The 25,536-nt window shown below is 37.1% G+C and overlaps 1 protein-coding gene across 1 annotated transcript in view; it reads left to right on the forward strand.

Moving 5' to 3' along the window:
• The first annotated feature begins 732 nt into the window (after positions 1-732).
• znf638 (zinc finger protein 638) overlaps positions 733-25,536 on the forward strand; it is a 29,532-nt gene continuing 4,728 nt past the window's right edge. Inside the window, 19 exon segments of the mRNA XM_051114149.1 lie at positions 733-1,265; positions 16,553-17,963; positions 18,744-18,805; positions 18,914-18,952; positions 19,059-19,444; positions 19,531-19,754; positions 20,804-20,947; positions 21,097-21,195; positions 21,279-21,334; positions 21,473-21,771; positions 21,852-21,886; positions 21,993-22,127; positions 22,232-22,363; positions 22,538-22,579; positions 22,668-22,799; positions 22,925-23,041; positions 23,146-23,171; positions 23,270-25,022; positions 25,024-25,137. Of these exon segments, the coding sequence (XP_050970106.1) occupies positions 1,144-1,265; positions 16,553-17,963; positions 18,744-18,805; positions 18,914-18,952; positions 19,059-19,444; positions 19,531-19,754; positions 20,804-20,947; positions 21,097-21,195; positions 21,279-21,334; positions 21,473-21,771; positions 21,852-21,886; positions 21,993-22,127; positions 22,232-22,363; positions 22,538-22,579; positions 22,668-22,799; positions 22,925-23,041; positions 23,146-23,171; positions 23,270-25,022; positions 25,024-25,137 (5,328 nt within the window). The 5' untranslated portion in view covers positions 733-1,143.

A 25,536-nucleotide genomic window follows, 5' to 3' on the forward strand; every position in this document is an offset into this window, starting at 1 on the left:
CTCCTTTTCATTTAAATTCAAATTGGAATTCTACATTCTGTTTTCTAATCTCAATTCACAACTGATTAAAGTGGGAATTAGAAGGCATTCTAAATTTAATTTTGAATGGTGAACAATCTTTGACTATAATTCCAGACCGTAAATGTTGGACAAAATGGAGTGCTGCTAATCTTACTAGTGGGATATTTTAATTAAATAGTTCAAATGACTCCAATGAGAGATCTTGTGATCATATCTATTTAAATAAAAATTTGCAAGAGACTGAGCCAACACATGGGGTCAGCAGTTAGCTATGAGAACAAGACAGGCATAAAAAAGCAAGAGAGGAATGGGGGCATAGGATATAGAAGGAAGGAATGTCTCTTTAAATTACCCTTTGCTACCAAGCAGGGAGAGAGGCAAATACCATACCTCTCTCTCTCTCTCTCTCTCTCTCTCTCTCTCTCTCTCTCTCTCTCTCTCTCCCACAAGATCGCCCTTCTCTCCCCTCCCTACAGTCGTCCGGCATGTGACACTTTGGCCCAGCTACACCAGCTGACTGATCTGGGTGGCAGAAGCCGTGTGGCTTGAAATCCCAGGACACCCTTTGCAATCTCCCCCTGATCTTTAAAAGATGTCAGCGAAGACACATAGGATGGATAAACTCTTTGTTTTGAGACTTTCCATTTTTTAAAGGAGTATTTGCAGCATATGAAAGTGTCAGTTTTGTCAACAAGGTAATGCCAGTTTGATTTTATCAAATCATTTGTTGAAGAAAGAAAAATTTCTACAATGCACGTCAAATGAAGATTTTCTCTGGATCATTATTTTGGGACTTTTTTGCCTTTTTGTGACCCGTTACTCTCAGCACTTATTTATTACCCTTTCACCAGGCCATTTAATGTAGCAACCCATAAACAATACCCTGTTTGCACCTCCAGGTAAGGATCAGCAACCAATCAATCATCCTAGGACTATCCACAACAACCAGCATTCATCATGTGTTGAACTTTTTCATCCTTTGAAAGCGTTTTGTGAATCTCAGACTCTATATTCCCGTGGGTTGATTTATTTGTGGATTTTAAGGTCTCTTTGGGGCCCAGAGCAGGTGTGAGTGCTACAGGAGCACATTTGTCCTCCATTCAGCTTTTCTGGGGCGGAAGCATGATAAAGAGCAATAAGAAACTCAATTCCCAAGATGGCTCAACAAATGCTATCACAAATAACAATGTCAACAAACAGGCCAATAGCCTGGCTCTCTTCTCCCAACCAAATGCCCCAAATAGGTAAGTGGAGACCACCAACCTTTTATTCTGATTCCAGATCAGTTGTGATTTACTTCATGGTAGGAGCGGATCCAGACTCAGCGCATAAGTGTGTTTGAAAATGTGTGGCTTGAAATGCTGGACATGAAAAAGAGAGAAAAAAGACAGTTAAGAAATGTCATTTGTGTTTGTCTCCCCTCTTATGCTGTTTAATTCGCTAACCTGTCTGGATGTGAGATGTGTTGTGTTTTGTGTCCTTCTCATGTGCTTGTTTTTGGTTGTCTTGTCCTAAACTTTATGTTAACGGTGAATCAACTGACTTTCCAAATGTACAAGTTAAAAGAACAACTTTCAGTGATTATTTATCTACACTGCAGAGAAGGACTAAAAATTCTTAAAACAAGAAAAATGTATTTAAAGAGCAACACTATATATTAGAAAATCTTTAATACAAGTTTGCAAATTCCATTTGCTTTTTGACTATAAAAAGTTCAGTTACAAGTTCAAGGTACAAGCTATGAAACCAAGTCTTAATGTCTTACACAGTGTTGCTCAGTCATGATTTTTAGATATTTTAACTGAAAAACTAGACTAAAATACTCATTAAAGAATATGATTTTCTGCGGTGTAGTCTGAATTAGCATTAACTCTAATATAATTTGCAATGCCTTTAAAAAGATTTTTGGCAATGTCACATCAAATCTAATTTGCTAGTGAAGACATCTATAATCATAGACTTGTCATGTCTGGTTTCATTCCTTTGGTGTGAGTCAGTATCCCCTGATAGCAATAGTCTAATTATATAATCCATGTTGTATTCATTTATAATGGTCTCTAGCTTTGGGTTGGTTTCCCACTGCCTGACCAGCACCTGTTGTGTCTGCAGTTTATTACGCAAATGTCATTATCATGTACAAAATGCACTTTTGAACCTTTTGACCCAACGTAAGATTTAGACAAAGTTGTTTTAATATATCTGTAGAAACTGTTACATTAATGATGATGAGAAAGATGTTTTTTTTAATAAATTATTATTTTGCCATAAAACTAGAGACATATTTAAGAAACCACACTCTGTTCTCGTGCGCTTCATAGTTTCACATTTGCAGCCTAGATTTCTTGTCTGGATCACATGACTAGAGGATACTGTTGCTTACTCCATACCGCATTCCTCTTGTCACTCAACTCAGATTAACACTGGTTCAGATATCATTACACATACAGGATCTGGCATATTATGAAGGAGACAATCAAAATAGAACAAGAAACAACATCAGTGTTTGAATAAATCTAGGAACTGTATGTTTGATTTTTATGTTTGCAGTATTTGACTATTCAAAAAAAAAAAAAGATCAATGATTATGGACTGATTGTCGCTTTGGTATGTTCCCCTCCATCCCCAGCTGAACTGGTTGATGTAACCCACTAATTCTGTGGATGAAAGGATTTTGTTGTTCTCTCTCCAATTCACATCCTTTTCTCCTCCCTTATTCTTCATGCTAACAATGGATCTTCCTCTGCTGTCTGGGGCAGTGACCATAAGTGCATTGCTCTAACACAATTTTCAGTTTTGACAGTTCACTCTATTGACAGCATTTGTGGCATAAAGTTGATTACTACAAAAAGAATTAATATTAAAATATTGAATGTATAAATATATCATAGAAATATATCATACATTTATATAAAATTATTACATAACTAACTATAAAAATAACATTTACACATATAATGGAGGGACAAGGCAATAGATAATAAATACAGTTGAGGTCAAAAGTACATACCTTGCATACCTTGCAGAATCTGCAAAAAGAGGGATCATACAAAATGCATGTTATTTTTTATTTAGTACCGACCTGTATAAGATATTCCACATAAAAGACGTTTACATATACTCCACAAGAGAAAATAATAAAAATGAACCCGTTCAAAAGATTACATACGCTTGATTCTTAATATTGTGTTGTTACCTGAATGATCTCACAACTGTTTTTTTGTTTAGTTTTGGTTTGTTCATGAGTCCCTTGTTTGTCCTGAACAGTTAAACTGCCTGCTGTTCTTCAGAACAGGTTCCACAAATTCTTTTTTCGTTTTTCAGCATTTTTGTGTAATTAAACCCTTTCCAGCAATGACTGTATGATTTTGAGATCCATTTTCTCACACAGCGGACAACTGAGGGACTCATATACAACTATTACAGAAGGTTCAAACGCTCACTGATGCTCCAGAAGGAAGGCAGTACAAAATGAAAAAAAAAAAAAAGATATTTTATCAAAATAATTCTGTTCAAAAGTTTTCACCCCCTGGCTCTTAATGCATCGTGTTTCCTTTTGAAGCATCAGTGAGCATTTGAACTAAGGGCTGTCAACGATTAATCGCGATTAATCGCATACAAAATAAAAGTTTGAGTTTGCCTAATATATGTGTGTGTAATTATTATGTATATATAAATACAAACACATTCATGTATAATTTAAGAAATATTTACAAGCATATGTATTTATTATAATTTTTATATAATTTATATTATATATAAATAAAATCATTTTGTATATTAATAACATATTTCTCATATATACACATTAATTTGTGTGTATTTATATATGCATGATAATAACACACAGTACACACACATATATTAGGCAATCTTAAACTTTTATTTTGTATGCAATTAATCGCGATTAATCACTGACAGCCCTAGTTTGAACCATGAACCTTATCATTGTAGGATGGTTGTGTACACACACTGCTAAGACACACTTATGTGCAAACACCATGTAAAAGTGAATTTTGCATCCGATGTCCCCTTTAATGCATAACCAGATGTTCTTACCTCAAAAAATATGACTTAGATAACTTTCTTCCCTCTGTCCTTCCTTCATTTCATCCATCATCCATCTTCTATACTTGCTTTAGGACCACGGGGGAGGGCTGGAGCCTGCATTACAAAATAAATAATAACGATTTTATACTTAAGTCGTGTAAGTGTTTTAACAAAAATACAAGCTTCATATTTCCACTTTTAAACTCTTTAAGGGATTTGGCTTGTGTACTTTCATTGCAAGTGCATTACTGTAACATGTAACTGCTCATTGTTCCTCATTTTTGACTTGAGCTTTTGACATTGACATTTGCTCATAATGGTTGTGTGGGACTATGGCGAGACTGTCTGGAGAAGCCCACAATGTGTCCGCTGTGGTATTCTTGTAAATTCCAGCATCTCCATTATGCTCAGACTGATATTCCATTGCCATCCCAACACATTACCACAGCTCATCTTTTACTTGTAAATCATTTGTTTTATTTGTCACTTTCATCATCATCATCGCTGCTCAAGTATCATTATTACCTCAACTTTTCATTATGCTCATCAAAACTGCATATTCATCATATCTACCTTGCTAGCAAACAAATTCTGCATTTAAAGATAATCATGACACTTTCACATTTCACATGAGGCAAAAAACACAATGTCTTCCTGCTGTCTGTCTGGATTACACTACCACATCGTGCTGCTTGCTCCAAATAGACCCTTGAGCTGACGGGCCAGTCATGTCAAGCAGCTGAATGCAAACTCAATAACGCAGCTACACACAACACATGATTACACTCGTAAATTCATCAAACAACAAAAGTTCATGACTTAAAAGATAGTGAGCTAAACCATGCTGAATGATGACCTTCACTGCATTAGTCACTTGCTAGCTGACAATCAATTTAGTTCTGATGAAATGTAAGTGAAGGAATCTTCGAAAAACAATTATGTGGACTGTTGTGTTATAGAAGGTGACAATCTGCTGTTGCTTCCCTGACATCCAGTGATATGGCCTGGAGCATAAAGCTATGGTGATGATCCCATGGCTTGATGAACACAGTCTGAAAAAGATTTATGACACTGGTTTGTTTGTTCTGGAAGTAGTCACAGCCACAGGCTTATGCCTTTGATTGAACGTTGACAAAATAAATACCAGGAGATTAGGGTTTCTTTCCCCCCTCCTCTCCCTCTTACGATTGCTTTTCTTCTTTGTAATGGCATAAAACCTCGAAACAACACTACTGTAAACTAAAAGGCCAAATTTGTAGACCTCACACATACAGTAAAATTTTTGGACACTTTTGTGGTATCCTTTAAAACTGGAAGTTTATGAGGCAACTAATGTGTCATTGTGTCTTCCAAATTAGGTCTTGACAAAACCTATTCTTGACAAAAACCTATTTTCGAACCAATAAAATAGCAGTTAAAAAAAAACAACTGTACACTACTAAAGTTTGGAATCATTAAGATATTTAATGTTGCTGAAAAAGTCTTTAATGGTTAGGAAGGCTGCATTTATGATCGCAAATAGAGTAAAATTAATTTTGTGAAATATTTTACAATTTAAAATAACAGTTTTGTTTTTTTTTGCATGTGATGGCAAAGCTGAATTTCCAGCAATCTGTCTCTTTTTTTTTTTCCTATAACTGTTTATTTCCCCTCATCAGGCGGTGAGGGTGCTACAATTACTCCAGTTATAATCATTCTTAATTATACCAAACTGTTGACTGGTATTGTGTGTTTATGCTAACTATTGCTTAGAATTCTGAAAGGTAACGATAATTCACTTTTTCAATATACAAAAAAATAAATAAAAATCTGATGGTATGAAGTCAACCTGAAGATAAATACGGGAAGGAAAGTCTGACCAGACTATTCTGAACATCTTGGCTAGATTTATTGGCAGAATTAGATGTGTTAATTGTAGTCTCATGGCTCTAGCTGTTATCAGAAACTGAATACTACAAACTTTCATGTGGTTCCTTTTCACCTTTCACGCAAACAGAGTGATATTACCTTGTCACAAGTAACAACAAGCTTGGAAACTACTAAAAATGTGTATTCACATACAGTATATACATATCCTGTAGGATCTGCAAATATGTGCTTAGCACATGCTGGCATGACCTTGGCTCTAGACCTTGGTTCAGTTTTAACGGCATAAGGACCGTAGATGGTCAGTAGTGGATATTTATTTCTGGGCCCCTTAACAAGATTTATGGGTTCCTCTTTCAGAAAGGTTACATATGTATTTGGATATGCTTTATGGGTATGCATGGTTTACAGTGATTGTGTGTGGGCAATGTTAAGAGCTTGTGGCCCTAACAGTTGCCCAAGTAGAAGTACACATTGTCTTATAGTATAGTAAGTGTCCGCATAAGTACACTAGCATGGAAAAAGTTTGGGTTAATGCATTAATTGCAATAATTTGATCCAAAAATAATGTGATGGCAAAGCTGAATTTTCAGCAATCAGAAATCTTTCAGAAATCTCATATGCTGATTTGGTTCTTAAGATGCATTACTTATTAATATCAGTGTTGAAACAGCTTAATATCTTAGGAAAACATGCTACAGTTGAAGTCAAAAGTTTATATATCTTGCAGAATCAGCAAAATGTAAGTTATTTTACCAAAATAAGAGGGATCATACAAAATGCATGTTATTTTTTTTATTTAGTACTGACCTGAATAAGATATTATACATAATAGACATTTACATATAGTCCACAAGAGAAAATAATTGCTGATTTTTTTTAAAAAAGACCCTGTTCAAAAGTTTACATAACCTTGATTCTTAATACTGTGTTGTTACGTGAATGATCCACAGCTCTGTTTTTTATTTTTTAGTTTTCAGTTTTTTGTTCATGAGTCCCTCATTTGTCCTGAACAGTTACACTGCCTGCTATTCTTCATGTTTTGTATTGTCATGTTTTTGGCCTCTTTTTGGCTTTCTGATGATAGTTTGGGAGTATTTGCAACAATAATACACACATGAAATACATAAAAATGTTTGCAGAGCATAAAAATGGATATTCAAGAAGACCAGTGAATGTAACATTTTTGGTAGCAATGCAGCACTGGCACCAAAAGTGCTGAACAGAAACCCCTAAACCCTGTGTAAGGTAATTCAGAGAAGCTATGCTGATTTAAAAGGTGTCATGTCAACACAGCCAGACCCAAACCTCAAGTGCAAATACAAGGTGTTCACAGCTTGCCTATTGGACTATTGCCTCACTTACTTACAGTAACTTTATATCACTCTGACTATTGTTAAAACAATCCGCCTATAAAATACTACATATATTTATTCAAAATCAATTGCCAAAAGTTGTCTTTTTTCTTAAAATATTTTATGTATCTATTTGTATATATATATATATATTATACAACCCACCATAGCTCAAAAAATGTTAGTATTACCAAACACTTTAACCTGACCAGACTTAGGAAGAAACCGAGTTAGATGAGGACAACTGAAATGAGGAACAAGCTGTTTTGAGTTACATCAGAAAAGATGGTGAACATATCTGTGGACACTGTTACCACAAAATGCCTCGCCAGCACAGTTCTGAGATCATGGGTGTGGGAGAAGGTTATGGGGTTATGGTTGCATGAGGGTGTGTAAGTGTTTATCCGTGTGAGTCTGTACTCTGAAATAGAAGGTGCCGAGGTGCTGAAAGATCTTGGATGGGGTGACGAGACCATGTCCCACTTGAATGAAGCTTTCATTACGGAAACATTAACTATAACTTGTGAGCTTACCAGTAGACATCCATAAGGAATCATGCTGTGAGAGGATCATGCTTTCATACTGACAACCAAACCAAAACATTAACGTTAATTTTACATTTAACATAATTTCTTTAAAGGAATATATCCCCCAAAATAAAAATTGGCTGAAAACGTACTCATCCTTAAGTCATCCATGATGTAGATGAGTTTGTTTCTTCATCCGATTTAGAGAAATTTAGCATCACATCACTTGCTCAACAATGGATCCTCTGCAGTTAATGGGTGCCGTCAGAATAAAAGTCCAAACAGCTGATAAAAACACAATAATCCTCAGGTAATACAAGTTCTCTATCCAATAATCCCTTCTCCAGTAAAAAGTCTTAAGATCAAGCCCATTTACAAGCAAAAACGGTTCTAAACAAATGTTGGTTGCAAAACGAATTAATCACCATTAATCACATTTAAAATAAAAGTTATTTTTACATACTATATGTGTGTGCGCTGTGCATATTGTGTATATATAAATACACACACATGTATATATTAAGGAAAAATATATATCTATATAGAAAATATTTATATATAATATAAATTATACAAGTATTTTTTCAAGTATATTTTTAAAAATATATACATGTGTATATACACAATATATTTGTCACTGGAGGAAGCATTATAATGGATTTTTGAACTTGTATTATGGCCAGACATAAATAAAATGCCTTGTGTTTGATTTGTTTTTTTTACAAACACGCTATTTCTCACAAGACATTAATTGATGCGCTAAAGTCGTTTGAATTTGATTATTGTGATGTTTTTATCAGCTGTTTGGACTCTCATTCTGACGGCACCCATTCACTGTGATGCAATGCTAAAATTCTCCAAATCTTGCCAGATGAAGAAACAAACTCATCTACATCTTAGATGGCCTGAAGGTGAGCACATTTTCAGCAAATGTCCATCTTTGGGTGTACTATTCTTTTAAGTGACATAATGTTATTCACCAATCTTCTTGAACAACCAAAATATGCTTTTCATATTAAAATGTATAACGATAACCACTACAGAATTCATTGCAACTGGCCTGTCCATAAAACATGACCAGTAGTCATGTATATATAATGTAAATTATCCTTTGATCTGTCACAGTAAACCTAGACGTCTAAAATAAGACCCAGTGGGTTACATGCAAACTGAAAATATTTGTAGCCTGAGCTGCATCTGCCATGAGGACATCATGTTATCGTGACCTTTTAAGAACTGAAGGACTCCTGGGAGAGCCTGTCCAGTAGTGCTGAGTAGTAGGTATTCCCTCAACCCCTGGAGGGCATTTATTCTTGTTATATTTAATTAGTTATCTGTTAACGGGACCCCTCACAGTCCACATCATTTGTCCTGCCAGACAAGGACAAATGGTGTCATGCCAGTTGTCGATAATGTATCTAAAGTATGTGCAAAGTTCTCTGCCACAATAATGCTTGAAGGGCAAGGGATGAAAAGGGCGACCAGTTTGTCTAAGCCCTGTGCTCTTGCTTGAAGTGCAAATGACACCTTTCATCATGTCTCTTTTTCTTTCTGCCGCTCATGTCTGAGCATTTGTAATACGGCCAGCTCTCTCTCTCTCTTTGTGCCCAAACTGTTATTGATTGAAATTTGCCCCTGGTGCTTGAATGATTTTGGTCTGTCACTATGCTGGACCTGGACATAATCCAGGGCCAGTGAGAAAGATATGGAGAGCAAAAGAGGGACAGAGGAGAACGGAATGATTAGAAGTATGTGTGAAAGCAATATTCTCTTCTGTGTCTTCCGTTGCAATTAACTGCTAAGTGCTGAGTCTCCCAAGCACTGGAAATCTAAATAGATCATAGAAAACACTGGCGCGAATCACTTTTACAATCCACTTATAATGTTTCTGGGAAGCAGAGCCCAGACTCGCTCTCCTGGTTAACTGATCTCAAGTTCTGCCTGGTAGATTAGCATGTGGTCAAGCACTGTAAATACTCAAGGTGTGAGTTTCGGATTGCCAGACTAATGGAACAGACAGAGTATTTGATTAGTTTATGGCCATAGGTGACCCTGGACCACAAAACCAGTCATAGGTAGCACGGGTATATTTGTAGCAATAGCCAACAATACATTGTATGGGTCAAAATGATCGATTATCATTAGGATATTAAGTAAAGATCATGTTCCATGAAGATATTTTGTAAATTTCCTACGTAAATATATCAAAACATAATTTTTGAGTAGTAATATGCATTGCTAAAAACTTCATCTGGGCAGCTTTAAAGGCGATTTTCTCAATATTTTGATTTTTTTTGCACCCTCAGGTTCCGGAGTTGCAAATATGATGTATAAATCACAATTTTAAAAAATAACCCTTATGACTGGTTTTGTGGTACAGGATCACATATGGTAAAAAAAAAAAAAAAAATAAATAAATAAAAAGGAAAAAATGGCTTATTAAACAAGCCATAAGTGTGTTGTGCTTACTAACCTACAATACAGTTGAAATCACAAGTTTTAGGATGGTAAGAAGTCTGAAAGAAGTCTCTAATGCTCACCATGGCAGCACTTATTTGATCAAAAATACAATAAAACAGTAATATTGTGAAATATTATCATAATTTAAATTATAATCATTAATAATTTAAACTGTTTTATACCTTTTAATGTATTTTAAAATGTAGTTTATTCCTATGTTGGCAGTAAAGATGCAGAAACCATTCTAATAAGATGATTTTGTGCTCAAGTAACATTTCAATGTTCAATGTTTAAACATTTGTTCTGCTTAATATTTTTATTTATTTATTCTTTTTTGTGAAAACTATCCATTTTTTTGATTTACAGAATTCATTTAAATTTTTTTTGTTTTTTTTTTAACAATGTGAAAGTCATAATTCATTTATTGTGTCCTTGGTTTGTAGAATAATAGCAAAAAAATCCTACTGACACTAAACTTTTGAATAGCAGTGTATACAGTATACTAGCAAGGAAAATGTGACAGGTACACACTATCACGCATAATTTATGGGAAGGACAGCATGTGTCTGTACAGCATATGTATTACTTGTGCATGATGTTTGACGTCGTCAGCCACGTATCACACCTTCTCTGGAGTGCTTAATGGAGTCTGATCTGAAATGATGCCAAGAGAGGGATCAGTGTGTTTTCTCATAACCTTACATCGCTTAAAAATACAAAACAAAATGCATCTGACTGGATAAGCAGTCATGTTCCATTAAAGCTTTTGGCTTTCTATTAGAGTGATTAAAATAAGATTTAGTTTATTGCTCAGATAAGACATTATAAACTTGTTTATCTTTTACATAAAAAAACACCTAAAATAAGCTTAGCTGGAAATACTTAAAAAAGGAAACATTGGTTATTAATATCTAAATGTTTGGCAATGGTCAAAAATAATGTTGCATGAGGTCATCAGGGTTAAATAAAGTTGCTTGCCAGTCATGACATTGAGCCAGAACACTTGGCATAAATTTCACCTTAGCTGAATAACAGCTCTCTTGTTACTCTGTTCAGTGACGACATTAGTTAGTTGAAACCTGAACCTAATCAGCAACGTAGTCAATGCAATATTTCTTGTAAATCATTATGGTAATACATAAGTGATATCACACAAAATATCATTAAAGTAATCTAATTAACAAGCAAATAAATATAAATATAGACTATTAGACTAGAAAGATCTAAAACTTGTTTACTTTTCTTTTAAAAACTGTGGTGAGACTGTTGACGCATGAAATAAAGAGGTTCAGAGGCAGAAATTTGAGAGAGACATTAGTGTGCCAACATCTCTGACCTTGTGACGAGGATTAGATATCAAGAACATCAACATGAAGCAATTCTGAACTTCAGCATATCTGATTATGAGTGGCTTTTCTTAAAGGAAACTTGTACTTAATTAGTTTGGGTTTTCCAAAATATAACTCAGTCAGAAGCCAAAACACCTAGTGTTTAAAACGTGAGATGCACAAACTTGATAGAATTAAGAGACAATGGGTTTGTTTCATTCATTCAAATATCTTGTTTCATTCAAGTTAATAAAAGTATTTATAACCAGCCAAAAGTATGATTTTACAATGAAAATGTAATTAGTACTCAAGTACAAATTCCCCAAAACTAAGCCTACTTATCCAGTTTATTTTTCCTATTAAGAGCGGCGCAGTGGACATTAGTAAATCGAATGTGTCCAATCCAACTATTTTAGCTGTGCAAAACACCTCGTTTTGCTGCTTGATTTTGCAAACTGGTGTGTCTTACCATATTATTTTAATATATTATCTTAATTATGAGTCCACTGGTTTCTTCTCGTTATTTCCCCACAGCGGCAAATGAACCGGAAGTATCGCACATTCACAGAAAACACTAACTTTTGCGTTGAAAAATAAGGTGAATATAGCAATCAAGTACAATTATTAAGGTACTTACAGCTGTTTCTACATACTCAGGGGCGTTGCTAGGGCTAATCAAAAGAAAGTTTTTACTCCAGCCCCTAATGTTTTTTTTTTTTTTTTTTTTTTTTTTTTTTTTTTTTTTGTATGGCCCTATGATTTCCACGGAACTTGTCAAAGTTTGAATTTATTAATCAAAAGTTGGTCATTAAACTTAAATCAAGTCGCAATGTGGACTAGTATCTGTAAATACTATGCCGCAAAAGAATATTTAAATATGAATCCTGCATGTTCTGCGTGTCTTTTTATGAATCAACGGCGCAGATGCGCGTTTCGTTTTCTACACATGTAATACTGACGCGTGCAGTGATTTCAGCGTCTGCCGTTTCACTAAATGAGGACATAAATACATTAGTCACCTCATGAGCATTTCACTGTTTCATTTGAGTAAAACAAGCGTCAAATATATCCACAGAAATGTAAAAGTATTCACAGCAAGTCGGCAACCTGTCAAAATAAAAGTTCGGTTTAACTTTATTCATCATTCAGTATAATGTACGTGCCTACTACTATTAATTAATAAAAAATGTATACATTTTTTTTTCACACAATATTTCTTCCATGTTTTACATTTTGTAGTAAATTCCCTTTATCTGCACAAAAATAAAATATAATTTTCATTAAAATATCAATTAAATAAATATTTTATACCTATTTTATACCCACAACACAGAATTCCATAAGGCTACTGTAAAAATAAATAAAAGCTGTTTTTATGCATTCAAATAAACAGACATGCTAAAACATATTTAGTAACAATAAAACGTAAATATTTCACATATCATAGGGTCCCAAACATGTACATTTTCTTAACTTTTGATAAATTGACGGTAAATTGTATAAGATTCATGGCTTTAATTGATTACACATGATTAATTACATTTTGATTAATAAAATTACATTTAACCATTAAAAAGAAGACCAGAAAAATGAAAACAGAAAACAGAATTTGAAAAAAAATAAAATAAAACGGAATTTGGGGTAAAAAATAGGGCCCTATTTTTGCATGCAACTATATATTTGTTACAGTTATAAATACATTTTCAAATGTATTATTTTATTTGTCTAACATGTTTTTGTAATGTTTTCATTTTGTTATAATACTTTGATATATTTGCTGTTTGCAGTGATTACTATTTACTATTGTTAATAGTGTGACAAGGTCTTTAACCCTCGGTTTAATGCCCCCACCTAGAAGGATCCAGGTTCAACCACTTGTGTCTAACAAAATCTTACGTGAGCATGATGTGAGCTCCCACCCACTACCACTAGCCCCAGATGTTTTAAAATCCTAGAAACGCCCCTGCTCCAGATGAACCATCATCAGTCACGCACCATTACTTAAAGATACATGGCTTCATTAAAGTTTATGGGAACTGAAATGCCTACATTGTTTAAACGTGATGTTTTAAGCACCAGGCTTTGCCTGTAAGACAGACAAGTCTCAAAAATAACAACACTGCCATCTCCTGGACTTCCTTAAAAGACAACGATCTCTTTTCTGAATGCAAGAGGGCGAATTATTGTTGTTATTTTATTTGCAGTAAAAAAAAAAACAATACCAAAGAAACGGCGTAAAACCTGTCTCTCTTTAACTACTGTGCAAAAAGTGCAACAGCCTTGCGAAATGATTAGTCTTTAGGTAACAATTCAAAGACTGGAAGTGTTCCGCGTCACGAGAGTTCGAGTTTGATTGGTTTTCCTGGCTCTTGGCTCAACTCTTCAATCGTTTGATCACGTCTGAGACGCGAGCCGAACGTCCCCCGAAAGCAGAGCGTTTTCTTCATCGGATTTCAACAGTAAGATTTTACATATTAAAATACGAGGTATGTTATTGTAGCGGATCTCAATTGTACTGAGAGCACTTCTAGTGCACATATGGTGAATGCTATGTGAATAAAGCAATTGTAAAATAACGACATCGACTGAGATCGGGGTAAACGATATACAGGGCGAAGCAGCAGAGCCGGAGGCCTGCATGTGTCGGGGTTGATTTCATGGACGATCTGTCCATCAGATCACTCGTACTGCGTGTTTCATGCAATTATACATTGTTTGCATTTTGTATGAGGTACACTGGCCACAAAAAAAATCGAGTTAACACCCCATACAGACTATAACGCTTCCATTAAAATGATCGACACTCGAATTCGCGATGTAAGCGCGAGATGTTTCGTAATGGGAGCGTTATAGGTTGTTGTTTGGGTTTAATGATTCACAATCCATCGGTCAGATGTTCAGTCTCATGACAAATATGGGGTTTAGCACATATTGCACATATTGGTTTACACGATATTGCATGAGTTAATGCCCTCTAATTTTGTCAAGGGTGGAACTGAAGCAGAGGTTGGGTTGTAACATCACCTTGTGTGTCTTTGTCGTTCTTAATTATCAGAAGAGTACGTCTGTTTAGTGTCCAGTGGTTGACATTTAATACAGGTTTAGGCCTACTATCAGAAATGGCTACTGTTCAGTGGACATTTTGTGTTCAGTCGCTGGATGGCGGGCTCACGTCTCAGTTTCGTTTTGCAGTAAATTATCCCTTAGAAACACTTCCTGCAGAGTAATGACAATAAGTGCAAACGAAAACCCAGTCGTTTAGGGTTTCAGATGGATTTTTGATTATGCAATTGTGCATATGTTCTGTTAAATTTTGATATGTAGACTACTGCATTTAAATTTTGTATATGAATGTTTTGAATCAGCCTATTCAGATTTATCAAGAGAATTCTAAAATCAAAATTGATTTCATTTACTTAATGCGTAATATTGGTCTTGATGTGCACAATTCATTAGTGCACATTGTTCATGAGGAAAAAAATGCTTTATAATATTTAATTCAAATGTAATCGGTCCATCACTCACACACTTATGTGACCCTGGACCACAAAACTAGTCGTAAGTAGCACGGGTATATTTGTAGCAATAGCCAACAAAACATTGTATGAATCAAAATGATCGATTTCTCTTTTATGCCAAAACACATTAGGATGTTAAGTGACAATCATGTTCCATTAAGATAATTTTTTAAAAGTTTTGTACCATTAATATATCAAAACTTAATTTTTTTTATTAGTAATATGCATTGCTAAGAACTTAATTTGGACAATGTTAAAGTTTTTTTGCAACCTCAGATTCCAGATTTTCAAGTAGTTGTATCTCAGCCAAATATTGTCCTATCCTAACAAGCATACATCAATGGAAAGCTTATTTATTCATCTTTCAGGTGATGTATAAATCTGTTTTAAAAAAATGGACCCTTATGACTGGTTTTGTGGTCCAGGGTAACACGTCTGGACAGATTGTTCACAATAAGATCAATAACTTGTATTTAGAAAAAAAAATGGTAAAATTTCAAATGCCAGTTAACTAAGGTTTTGGCAGTGATTGCAAATCAAAAAAAGTTTTGAAAAGAAATTGTTCCCATTGGTACAATTATGTCCTGCTACAGTTTTTATTTTTTAACTTGGAAATATGTGACATTATAGAAGTAGAATGGGTGGTGAATGCTGTTTCCTGTTGACCTTTCTGACACTTTTATATAAAAACTTAATATAGAGAGAGATTAACTGTAGTGCTACACCACTCACATATTTATTTGATCTGGACTGCGTATTTGTTCAGAAAAGCATTATATGCCTAATGAGAACATTGCTCTTGGAAAACAGCCCTTGTTGCTTAGAAATTTATTTTTTTTATGGTTAGTGCAACAGCTCTGTAGTTTGTTTTTTTATTATTTAACAAAAGTAGATTCTTAGTCTCTCACTTTCCTTTTTCATTAAACTGTTCACGAAGACAAATCACCCTAGTGATCTTTGTTGACAGGGATGGACAATATTGATGGTCCAGACTCTAATTGTATCAAACCAGCATTAATGTAAAATGTCAAAGTACTGCTCACAGCTTATTAATAAATTACAGTTGCCTCACATCCACAAATGTACAGTCTGGCCTATCATGTTGTCCTGTGTTAAGGCATGTTTGTCCCTCCCTGTTCACATTTAGACAAAAAAAAGAACCCTACTAAAACTCATGCATGAAAGTTGTGCAAAGATACTCCTAAACTGTGATATTATTTTCCTTTGTCTGTCTTGTCCTTTTTGCTTGCTGTTTTTCTTCTTCTTCAGTGAAGACATGGAAACCTGTTTAAATCCCATGAAGCTGGAGATTTAAGAGTGTGTGACAGAAGGGGAAAATGGTCGCATCCGTTTTGCCATTTCTGTGTGAGGACATGAAGACGACAAGCCAATAACCCTATCTGTGTGTTTTTTCCCCCTAATTTTTCCAGCTTTTCATTGTTCTTGGAAAGTTGTGTGCCCCCTGTTGCATTGAGGCATTTTGGGAGTCTGCCGCTTTTAGGCCCTGTCTCCCTCCAGTTGGCACAGATAAAGACTCAGTTGGCACTGCACCAGCTGAATGCAATTGCTGGCACAAGCGTCCCTCCGCCTGCAATTGCCTCACCTGCTTTGACCTTGCTCAACTTGCTCAAGGTCACCATGTCGCACCCATTATATAATCCCCGGGGAGGGCCGTTCCCTGGTGGTCAGAGACCCGTCGTGCCTGGCCAGTATGGTCTTGGTTCACAGCCTCGAATGGAGCTGGGGGCAGCCCGCCTTGGCCCAGGTTCCATGTCCGGTTCTCGCGGGGGATTGATGGTCAACCAACCCTTCTCACTGGGACGCCAGTCGCAGATTTCCCCAGATCTCGAAGCCGCCATTGACCGGAACCTCCGGGGAGCCCGTGAGGAAGTTCGCCTTCTCACACAAATACTCCAGCAACCCAAAAAAGCAGATCCCCGCATGAGAGAGGATACAAGGGATGACATGCTTTCCTCCGGGAGCGGCTTTTCAGGGACCTCGCGATCTGATGAAATGGACTGGTCCATGTACCAAGCCCCAAGCAAGCTTTTTGGATCTTCAAGTTTAGATCGTCCTTCCGGTTCTTCGCAGCTGTTCCCGTCTGCGAGTTTTGCTGGAGGATCAAGTGGTTTGGACAGCCAGCATCCGCCAGAACAGCGGCCTTCACGCTACACCTCTGAAAGTGCCAGCAGCATCCTAGCAAGTTTTGGACTCTCCAGTGAGGACCTAGAACTTCTAAGCCACTATCCAGATGATCAGCTGACTCCTGACAACCTGCCGTTTATTTTACGAGACATCCGAATGCGTAAAGTGAAAAGGGACGTTGATGCGAGATCTGAATACAGCAAAGTTATTGACTATGGACATTCTAGTAAATTTGGCTATCCTGACGAGAGCCCGGATGGCTATGCAAGCGAACACCTGCCTAAAGAGTCACCGAAGTTTGTGAGGGAGGTCTCTGGACCGTCCTTCAGTGGCATGGACATCACAAAGCATCCCCAGCCAGCTCCAGGCCCTGTACAAGTTCCAAAGCTTCAGAAACCTCCAGATCCGAGACCCACTAAGACGATTCCAGCAAGACCATCTGCTTCCCAGCCTCTTCTGCCGCCATCCAGTCGACCTCCTTCGCAGATACCGCCTCCGCTTCTTCCTATGATGACCGTTGATGACATCTCCGGAGGTCCGGGTGCCAACTGGATCCCGTTCCTTTCACCTCCAATCAGCGCGCCCGCCGCAAAGAGGCTTCCGACGCCGACCATGATGAACGATTACTCTGCAGCTACGCCAAGAATCTTTCCTCATACATGCTCTCTATGTAACATTGAATGTATCCAGATTAAGGTGAGTATCTTCTTACCCAGTAGTGCCTCATTTGAAAGCATACATTTTTTTTGTTGCTTTGTTGTATGTAAGGGGGCTCACTTGCTATTTCATTCATTTAAATGTGTTGGTGGAAGTATTTTATTCATTTAAATGTTTGAGCTAAAACTGTACTAAATTTAACTGAAATAAAATGTCAGAAACTTGTAATGAATTTTTAATGTTTGTTAACTTAAGTTGCTCATTAATTGTGCAGTTGCCTCATTGTGGGTTAAAAAAAAATTAGCTGATGTAAACAGAGAAGATAATAACTGGCTGGGGAAAAGAATTGTGTCATGACTACTAAGCCAGTTGCAGTTTCAGAAGGAGTTTTATCAGTCAGTTTTCTGGAAACCTGGGGGAAGCCTGATGAAAAACCAGTTTGTTGAAACCTAGTTTTAAAACTTGGACTGGCTGAAAACATACTGTACCTTTTGTGAAGGCAGACCTGATGACTTTCCACAATGCTGAAGACAAATGGCAGATGGGAGTCTCCATCTTCATAATACCTGAAGCAACGCTTTGGACTTTTTCGTGTTGGGAAAAAAGTTTTGTCATGAAAATCATGGACTTTTTATTCTAATAAGACTTTATCATGTCACAAATTTGGACTTCTGGTATTTCTTTTTTTCTTTTTTGAAGGTTTTTAGCTCTATATTCAGAATTTTGTGAATCTTTTTTATAATCAGTTGCACTGTTTAAAGCACCATTGGTAATTAAAGCAAAAACATTGGTAATTAAAGCGTTTATGTTTGTTCACAGGACTGGCTTGAACATCAGAACACAAATCTTCACATTGAGAGTTGTAGACGTCTTAGGAAGCAGTGAGTGTTTTTTTTTATGATTGGCTTCTATTGCTCAAGAATTCCATTGGAGTATTTCTCGTTTACTTATCTTCTCGCTCTCGGAAAACTCGGGTTTTGTTATTATAGATATCCTGACTGGAATGTTGAGGCTGTCTCTGTTTCAAGGTAAATCCCTACCATTTCCAATCTTGGACATTTAGGTCTAGAAATTCATCTTACAGTTCACAGTAATTCTCAATATTTCACTTGAAAATGTGTCAATCGTCCACAGACCTGAGCCCAAATCAGAACACAGCAGCTCAAAGCGGCACACCCGTTCGCACTCGTACTCCAGATCCCCCAGTCCGAAGCGGCACCATGACTCCTCCTCAAGCCGTCGTAAGCGATCCCGTTCACGCTCTCGCTCCCGATCCCGCTCTCGATCTCGAAGCCCTAGAAGGTACCGGCGTTCCAGGAGTCGCAGCCGGTCTCCCCATAGGAAGTCTCGAGGCAGTCCTTACAGACGGAGGTCCCGCAGTCCACCATCTCAACGGTCAAGGTCTCCAGTTTACAGTAGGCGCTCTCCTGTACGCCGTTCGAGCCCACGACGGAGCAGCCCCTCCTGGCAGCAGAGATCTAGCAGTAGTGAACGACTGGCCATGAAACTCATGTCTTCAAGTAAGACCTTTCATTGCAGTGTAATAAACAGTTTGCTTTCAAATCAGTTGGTGTACTAATGCATGACGTTCTTTTCTTACCCACAGCTGAGCTGTCCTCAATCACAGACAGTAATACTTTGAAGGCTGTGGTGAAATCCTTGGCACCAGCCCTGCTGGCTGAGCTAGCGAAGAAGAAAAGCAGTACCACTACTTCCTCATCAAAGGCAAGCAGTAGCAGCAGTAGTTGGAAACGGTCGTCTTCTCCTAAGAGAACTGAGTACTCCAAGTCAAGCAGAACCTCCACCTCAAAGTCCTCCAGCACTCCAAAGGTACGTCCTTTTATTGCAGTCACACAATGTTTGTTTCTTCATTACTTTGGTTTTAAGGGCATTTTATTGTCGTATTTCTATCAGGGTCAGTAGAAGACCTTTTTGAAAAAAGTAGAGATGATTGTACATTGCCATTCAAAAGTTTGGGATTAGTAAGATTTTTAATGTTTTTAAAGAAGTCTTTTCTGTTCATCAAGGCTGTGTTTATTTGGTTAAACATACAGAAAAAAACAGTAATATTGTGCAATATTATTGCAATTTAAAGTAGTGCTTTTCTGTTTGAATGTACTTTAAAATATAATTTATTCCTGTGGTGCAAAGCTGAATTTTCAGCATCATTACTATAGTCTTCAGTGTCACATGATGCTTCTAAAATCATTCGAATATGCTTATTTATTTTTATTTAGAAACAGTTGTGCTGCTTAATAAATATTTTTTTGGTACCTGTGGTACTTTTTCAGAATTCTTTAATGAATAAAACATTAAAAAGAACAGTATTTATTTAAAATAAAAATGTTTTGTAAAAATATAGACTGCTGTTAAAAGTTTGCGGTCAGTAATTTTTTTTTTTTTTTCTTCTTTGTTTGAAAGAAATTAATATTTCTATTCAGCAAGGATGTGTTAAATTGATGAAAAGTGATAGTAAAGATTTCCATTTTAAATAAATGCTGTTCTGTTTACTTTTTATTCATCAAAGAATCCTAAAAAAGTCACGTTTTTTCCCTAAAAAATTAAGCAGCACAACTGTTTCCAACATTGATAATAAATTAGCATATTAGAATGATTTTGAAGGATCTTGTGACAGTGAAGACTGGAGTAATGGCTGATGAAGCTTTGCATCACAGAAATAAATTCAGTTTAAATTTTAAATTGCAATAATATTTCATACTATTCCGTTTTTCTGTGTTTTTGATCAAATAAATAGAACTTTGATAAGCATAAGAGACTTCATTAAAAAAACTCAAACTTTGAACGGCAGCGATGGTGTATCTGTATTAATAATTATGCATGAAATCTAATTGCCATCTTTGTTTCTGCACGATGTGAAGCCAAGACCCAAGGATGCCCCTGGCACATCCTGTTTGTTGAGGCTCATAGGAGTTCCTCATGGGACTACCAGCAAAGAATTGACTGATGCCATTGAGCCTTTTGGCAAGATTTATACTGCCATCCTCCTCAAGGCGATTAGAGAGGTATAAATAAATTATATTATTTTGCATTGTTTTTTGAATGTGCAGAGCAGTTCAGGTAGTTTCACAAGTAAAACTAGCCCTGAAAATGTGCATTTGAAATGTGGTTGTTGTAGCTATTGCAAAATAAAGCGGTTCATACTCTCTTCCAGGCCTCAGTGTGTATGGAGAGAGAGGAGGATGCCAAAGCTTTGCTCAACTGCAAGAACCTGATAATTCGTGGCCAGATTATTAAAGTCTGCATGGAGAAGGTATGTTTGACTCTTTGTTAATGTCCCTTACAGATGAGCCATACCAAGCCCTGACATGAAATCCAATTTGTGCATTTTTCTAGGATGCAAGAGATGATGATGGAAGAAAATCTGTCAAGACAGAAAAGCCTCTTAAGAAGTAAGCTCTCATGCATGCAGTGGTTTTGCAGTACATGTAGATACAACTGTTGACTTTAATTTTTCAGAATTATACATAAAAGTTTTAGAAAAGTGCGATGACAAACTGTTCTGTAAATGCATTTGTGTCCTGTCACAGAAAAGAGGTGACTACAACAAAACCAACCCAGTCAACAAAACCAACCCAGTCAACAAAACCAGCCCAAACAACAAAACCAACTCAATCAACAAAACCAGCCCAAACAACAAAACCATCCCCAACAGCAAAACCAGCCCAAACAGCAAAAGTAAAGAGTGCAAACCCAGTGAAGGCACCTCAGTCAACTAAACCTAAAGAGGCGACAGGTTCCAAGACTTCTCAAGTAACCAAGGGAAAACCTAGTGATCCCAAGAAGACTGTACAGACAGCTAAAGCTAAACCCCCTGCCAAGGGTTCAGGTAAGTGACTGCATCTTCAACTGTAATTATTCCCATAGTCATTCAGGACAATTTGTATAACATTTGTTTGTGTAATTTAGCAGAAACAGCAGCTGTCAAGAAGTTGGTAAAGAAGGTATGTTATTTTGTCTTGTTTGTATAAACAGTTTTTTTCCCCTGCATATATAAACACAATTCAGTTTGTTAAAGCAACTACTTCTATTCTGTTTCTTTGACTAAAGGAAATACCCTGGAGAAAAAATATAGTTGAGATTACAAATCTTCCAGAGGAAGGGGTTACTGAGGATGACCTTACCAACCTTGCTAAACCACACGGCTTCACTGCAACTCCTGTCATAGCAATCACTCAACAAAAGGTAGTAATATTAGGAAATGACATATAAAAATATCCTTGACCTGTCAATGGGTTTATATGGTGTATTATATTATATAGTTTAACTGTATTTTTTATGATTTTTAGGCCTATCTGCAGATGCCCAACACAGAGGCGGTTGAAGCAATGGTGAAGGCCTACTCTGAGACACCAGCTAAAGTGCATGACAAAGAGATAACTGTCAAGATGATGATGCAACCTATCGACCTGAATTACACTGTGAGTGTGCGCTCCATCTCTGTCCAAAGTTATGCATAGGAAAAAAAAAGCATAAACATCCATTAAACATTTTATGATGTATGAGAGAGTTCATTATGTCTCAGGTACATTTATACTCGCTTGATTAATACTGGTTAGTGTTGACTGGATGTTTTATCTTTATCTGCCCCAAAGGAGTCATTATTCAGAGTGCTTATGGGCATGGAGAAATCACCTGTGAGTAAATGCCAAAAAGATTAATTAAAATATAATTAAATTACCTGTATCATTTCTCAGACTCTCTTTTTTTGTCTTCTGACCACAGGAAATCGTCACATTGCCAGAACGCCTTCTCATTGTTAGCAATGTGCCAAAAACAATTGGGGCAATCAAGGAAGTAGAGACCGTAATTAAACGCTATGGTGCCTTCAAGAAAGTTTTGCCTCTTAATGGCAGGGTAAGCAACTCAAGTTCAGCTTCTGTATCTACTATTATGTTATGTCTATAACATTTTGTCTTAATCTTCCATGAGATTTTAGATGACTGTTGCATTATTGTTGTTTTATTTTCTTTCAATCTCAGATTATTTTTGAAATGGAGAATGCTACTATTGCTAGGACAATCTTCGCTCGCTTCCTCAAGTTTCGTTGTGTGGTCCAGAACAGTACCCTTAGCTTCCAACTAGCCAAACCAGTCAAGGTAGTTCAGCTGGTATTGTTTGCAATTTACGTATGTGGTATCACATGGTGCTTTTACAAAGGCAGTTAAGTAAAAAATCAACTATGTTGTTATTTATTCAACAGCTAAAAAAGAAGACGGACGCTAAAGGGTAAGAGGAGAGAAATTAAATATTTTGCTTTTATTTTTTACCAAGGGTTCTGGAATTGGCAAAATAATTTTCTCTCTCATGTTTAACTCTTCTCTTAGAGCAAACCCTCCTGGTAAAACAGCAGCGGCAATAAAAAAACCTAATACTGTCAAAGCCCAAAAGCCAGTGGCTGCAGCAGCAGCTTCTGCTGCATCTACTGCAAACCCACCTGTCACAAAAGATAAAGATCCTAAAACTGATGCTGTTACTGTGCCTAAAGGAGAGGATAGTGGTGTTAAAAGCAATAGTGATGTAATTTTGAAAGAAAGTGTTGGTGAAGAAAAGGTGAATGCTGATACAGCTGCAACTAAAGTTACTGCTGCTCTCAAAGACATTACAGCTGATGCAACTGCTAATGCAGAAACTACTCCTGTGAATAAAGCAGAGGAGAAAACTGAAGCTGTTAATGAAACTGTCATGGAGACTGAATCTGTGAAAAAAGAGCATGAAGCTGGATCCTCAGTTCCCATGGCTGAATCTAAGAGTGAGAACAAGGAGCTTGAAGTTGAATCCTCTGCTACCACTTCGGAATCTGTTGTTACAGTTAAATCTGAGGACAAGGAGCTTGAGACTGGATCCTCTGTTCCCTCTTCAGAAACTGCCGTTTCTGTTGAGTCTTGGAAAGCAGAGCTTAAAACTGAATCATCTGCCCCTGCTTCAGAATCTGCCGTTTTAAATAAATCTGAGAACACAGAGCATGAAGTTGGATCCTCAGAATCTGCAAAAACAGAGCTTGTAGTTGCATCCGCTGTTTCCACTTCAGAATCTGCAGATTCAGTTGAATCTGCAAAAACAAAACTTGAAGATGCATCCTCAGTTCCCCCAGGAGAAACTGCTGTTTCAGTGGAGTCTTCAAAATCAGAGCATGAATTGGCTTCCTCAGAATCTTCAATTTTAATGGACACCACTGATCAGACTGGAACATTGGTCAAGAAAAATGATCAGAATGTCCTGCAGGCTGAAGATGTTCCCAAAGAATTGGTTTCTGCATCTGTGGAAGAAAGCAAAAATGACAGTGTAAAGTTAGAAGACGACAATAATGTTGAGTCCAAATCAGAAATGGAGATTGTTGCTTCAGCTGTTAGCAGTGAGGAACCTGCAGTAGAGGCCATGGAGACCCAAAGTTCAGAAGAACCTACCAAAGGCACTGATGTTAAAGAGGAAGTTTTGGAAACGCCAACTGAAGAGCTCAAGATTGAAAATGAGAGCCAGTCGAATGACGTGAAACCAACTGAACCTTTAGAGACGGACATAAACACTGAGTCTAGCAATCAAACCGAACCTGCTGAAGAGCATGTTCCTGCAGCTGTTGCATCTGACTCCATTCCAAACTTTGATCCTGCCTCTGACCTACCCTCCACTTCTGATCAAACTGTCAGTAATTCATCTGTCACAGTTACATGTGCCTCAAACAGTCCCCAAACAATTCTTGAGCCCTTCCAGATTGATGACAAGTCCCTGGACTTTCCTCCAGTTACACAGGAGATTTTGAAAGCCCTTGAATTAGCTGTCCATCAGTGTCGCTTACAGTCTTCACTAAGACGTGCTGAAGAAGAAGCGAAGCAGAAGGCAGAAATGGAGAAAAAGGCTGCAGAGAAGAAAACCACAAAAGCTCCGTCAAGCTCAAAGAAGCCTGCTCAATCGACAAAAAAGACCACGCAAGCTGAGAGCAAAAAGATTCAGGCCGAGAAAAAGTCTCAGAACTCTGGGTCCAAGACTAAGCCTGCGGACACCTCATCCCCAGAGAAGGAGCCAACAACTAAGCACAGGAGCAGGGGTAATTCTGAAGAAGATGGCCCTACCACCAGGCGTGGGGGGATCTTCTGGGTCCTCCTCTTCCCGGAGGAGTAGGCGGGAGTCCAGCCCTACATCAAAGCGCTCAAGCCCTCCCTCAAAGCGTACAAGGGGGCATGATGTTGATCGCAGGGTGAGGTTTACCAAGTGTATAGTATATACAGTGCCTTGTGAAAGTGCCTTGTATTCATACCCCTTTATTTTTTTCACGTTTTATGTCTCAGCCTTATGTTAAACTGCTTTAAATTACTTTTTTTTTTTTTTTTTTTTTTTTCTTTCCCCACATCAATGTACACTCCATACACCATAAGGACAAAGCAAAAAAAAAAAAAAAAAAACATTGCATAAGTATTTATACCCCTAACTCAGTACTTAGTTGAAGTACCTTCACAGCCTCAAATCTTTTTGGGTATGATGCAACATGCTTTGCACATGTGCATTTGGCAATTATCTGCCATTCTTCGCCTCACATCTTCACCTCTCAACTCAAGCTCTGTCAGCTTGGATGGAGGCTGGTAGACATTTTCAGGTT

Source organism: Labeo rohita, chromosome 7 (assembly GCF_022985175.1).
Source record: "Labeo rohita strain BAU-BD-2019 chromosome 7, IGBB_LRoh.1.0, whole genome shotgun sequence".
Taxonomy (NCBI): domain Eukaryota; kingdom Metazoa; phylum Chordata; class Actinopteri; order Cypriniformes; family Cyprinidae; genus Labeo; species Labeo rohita.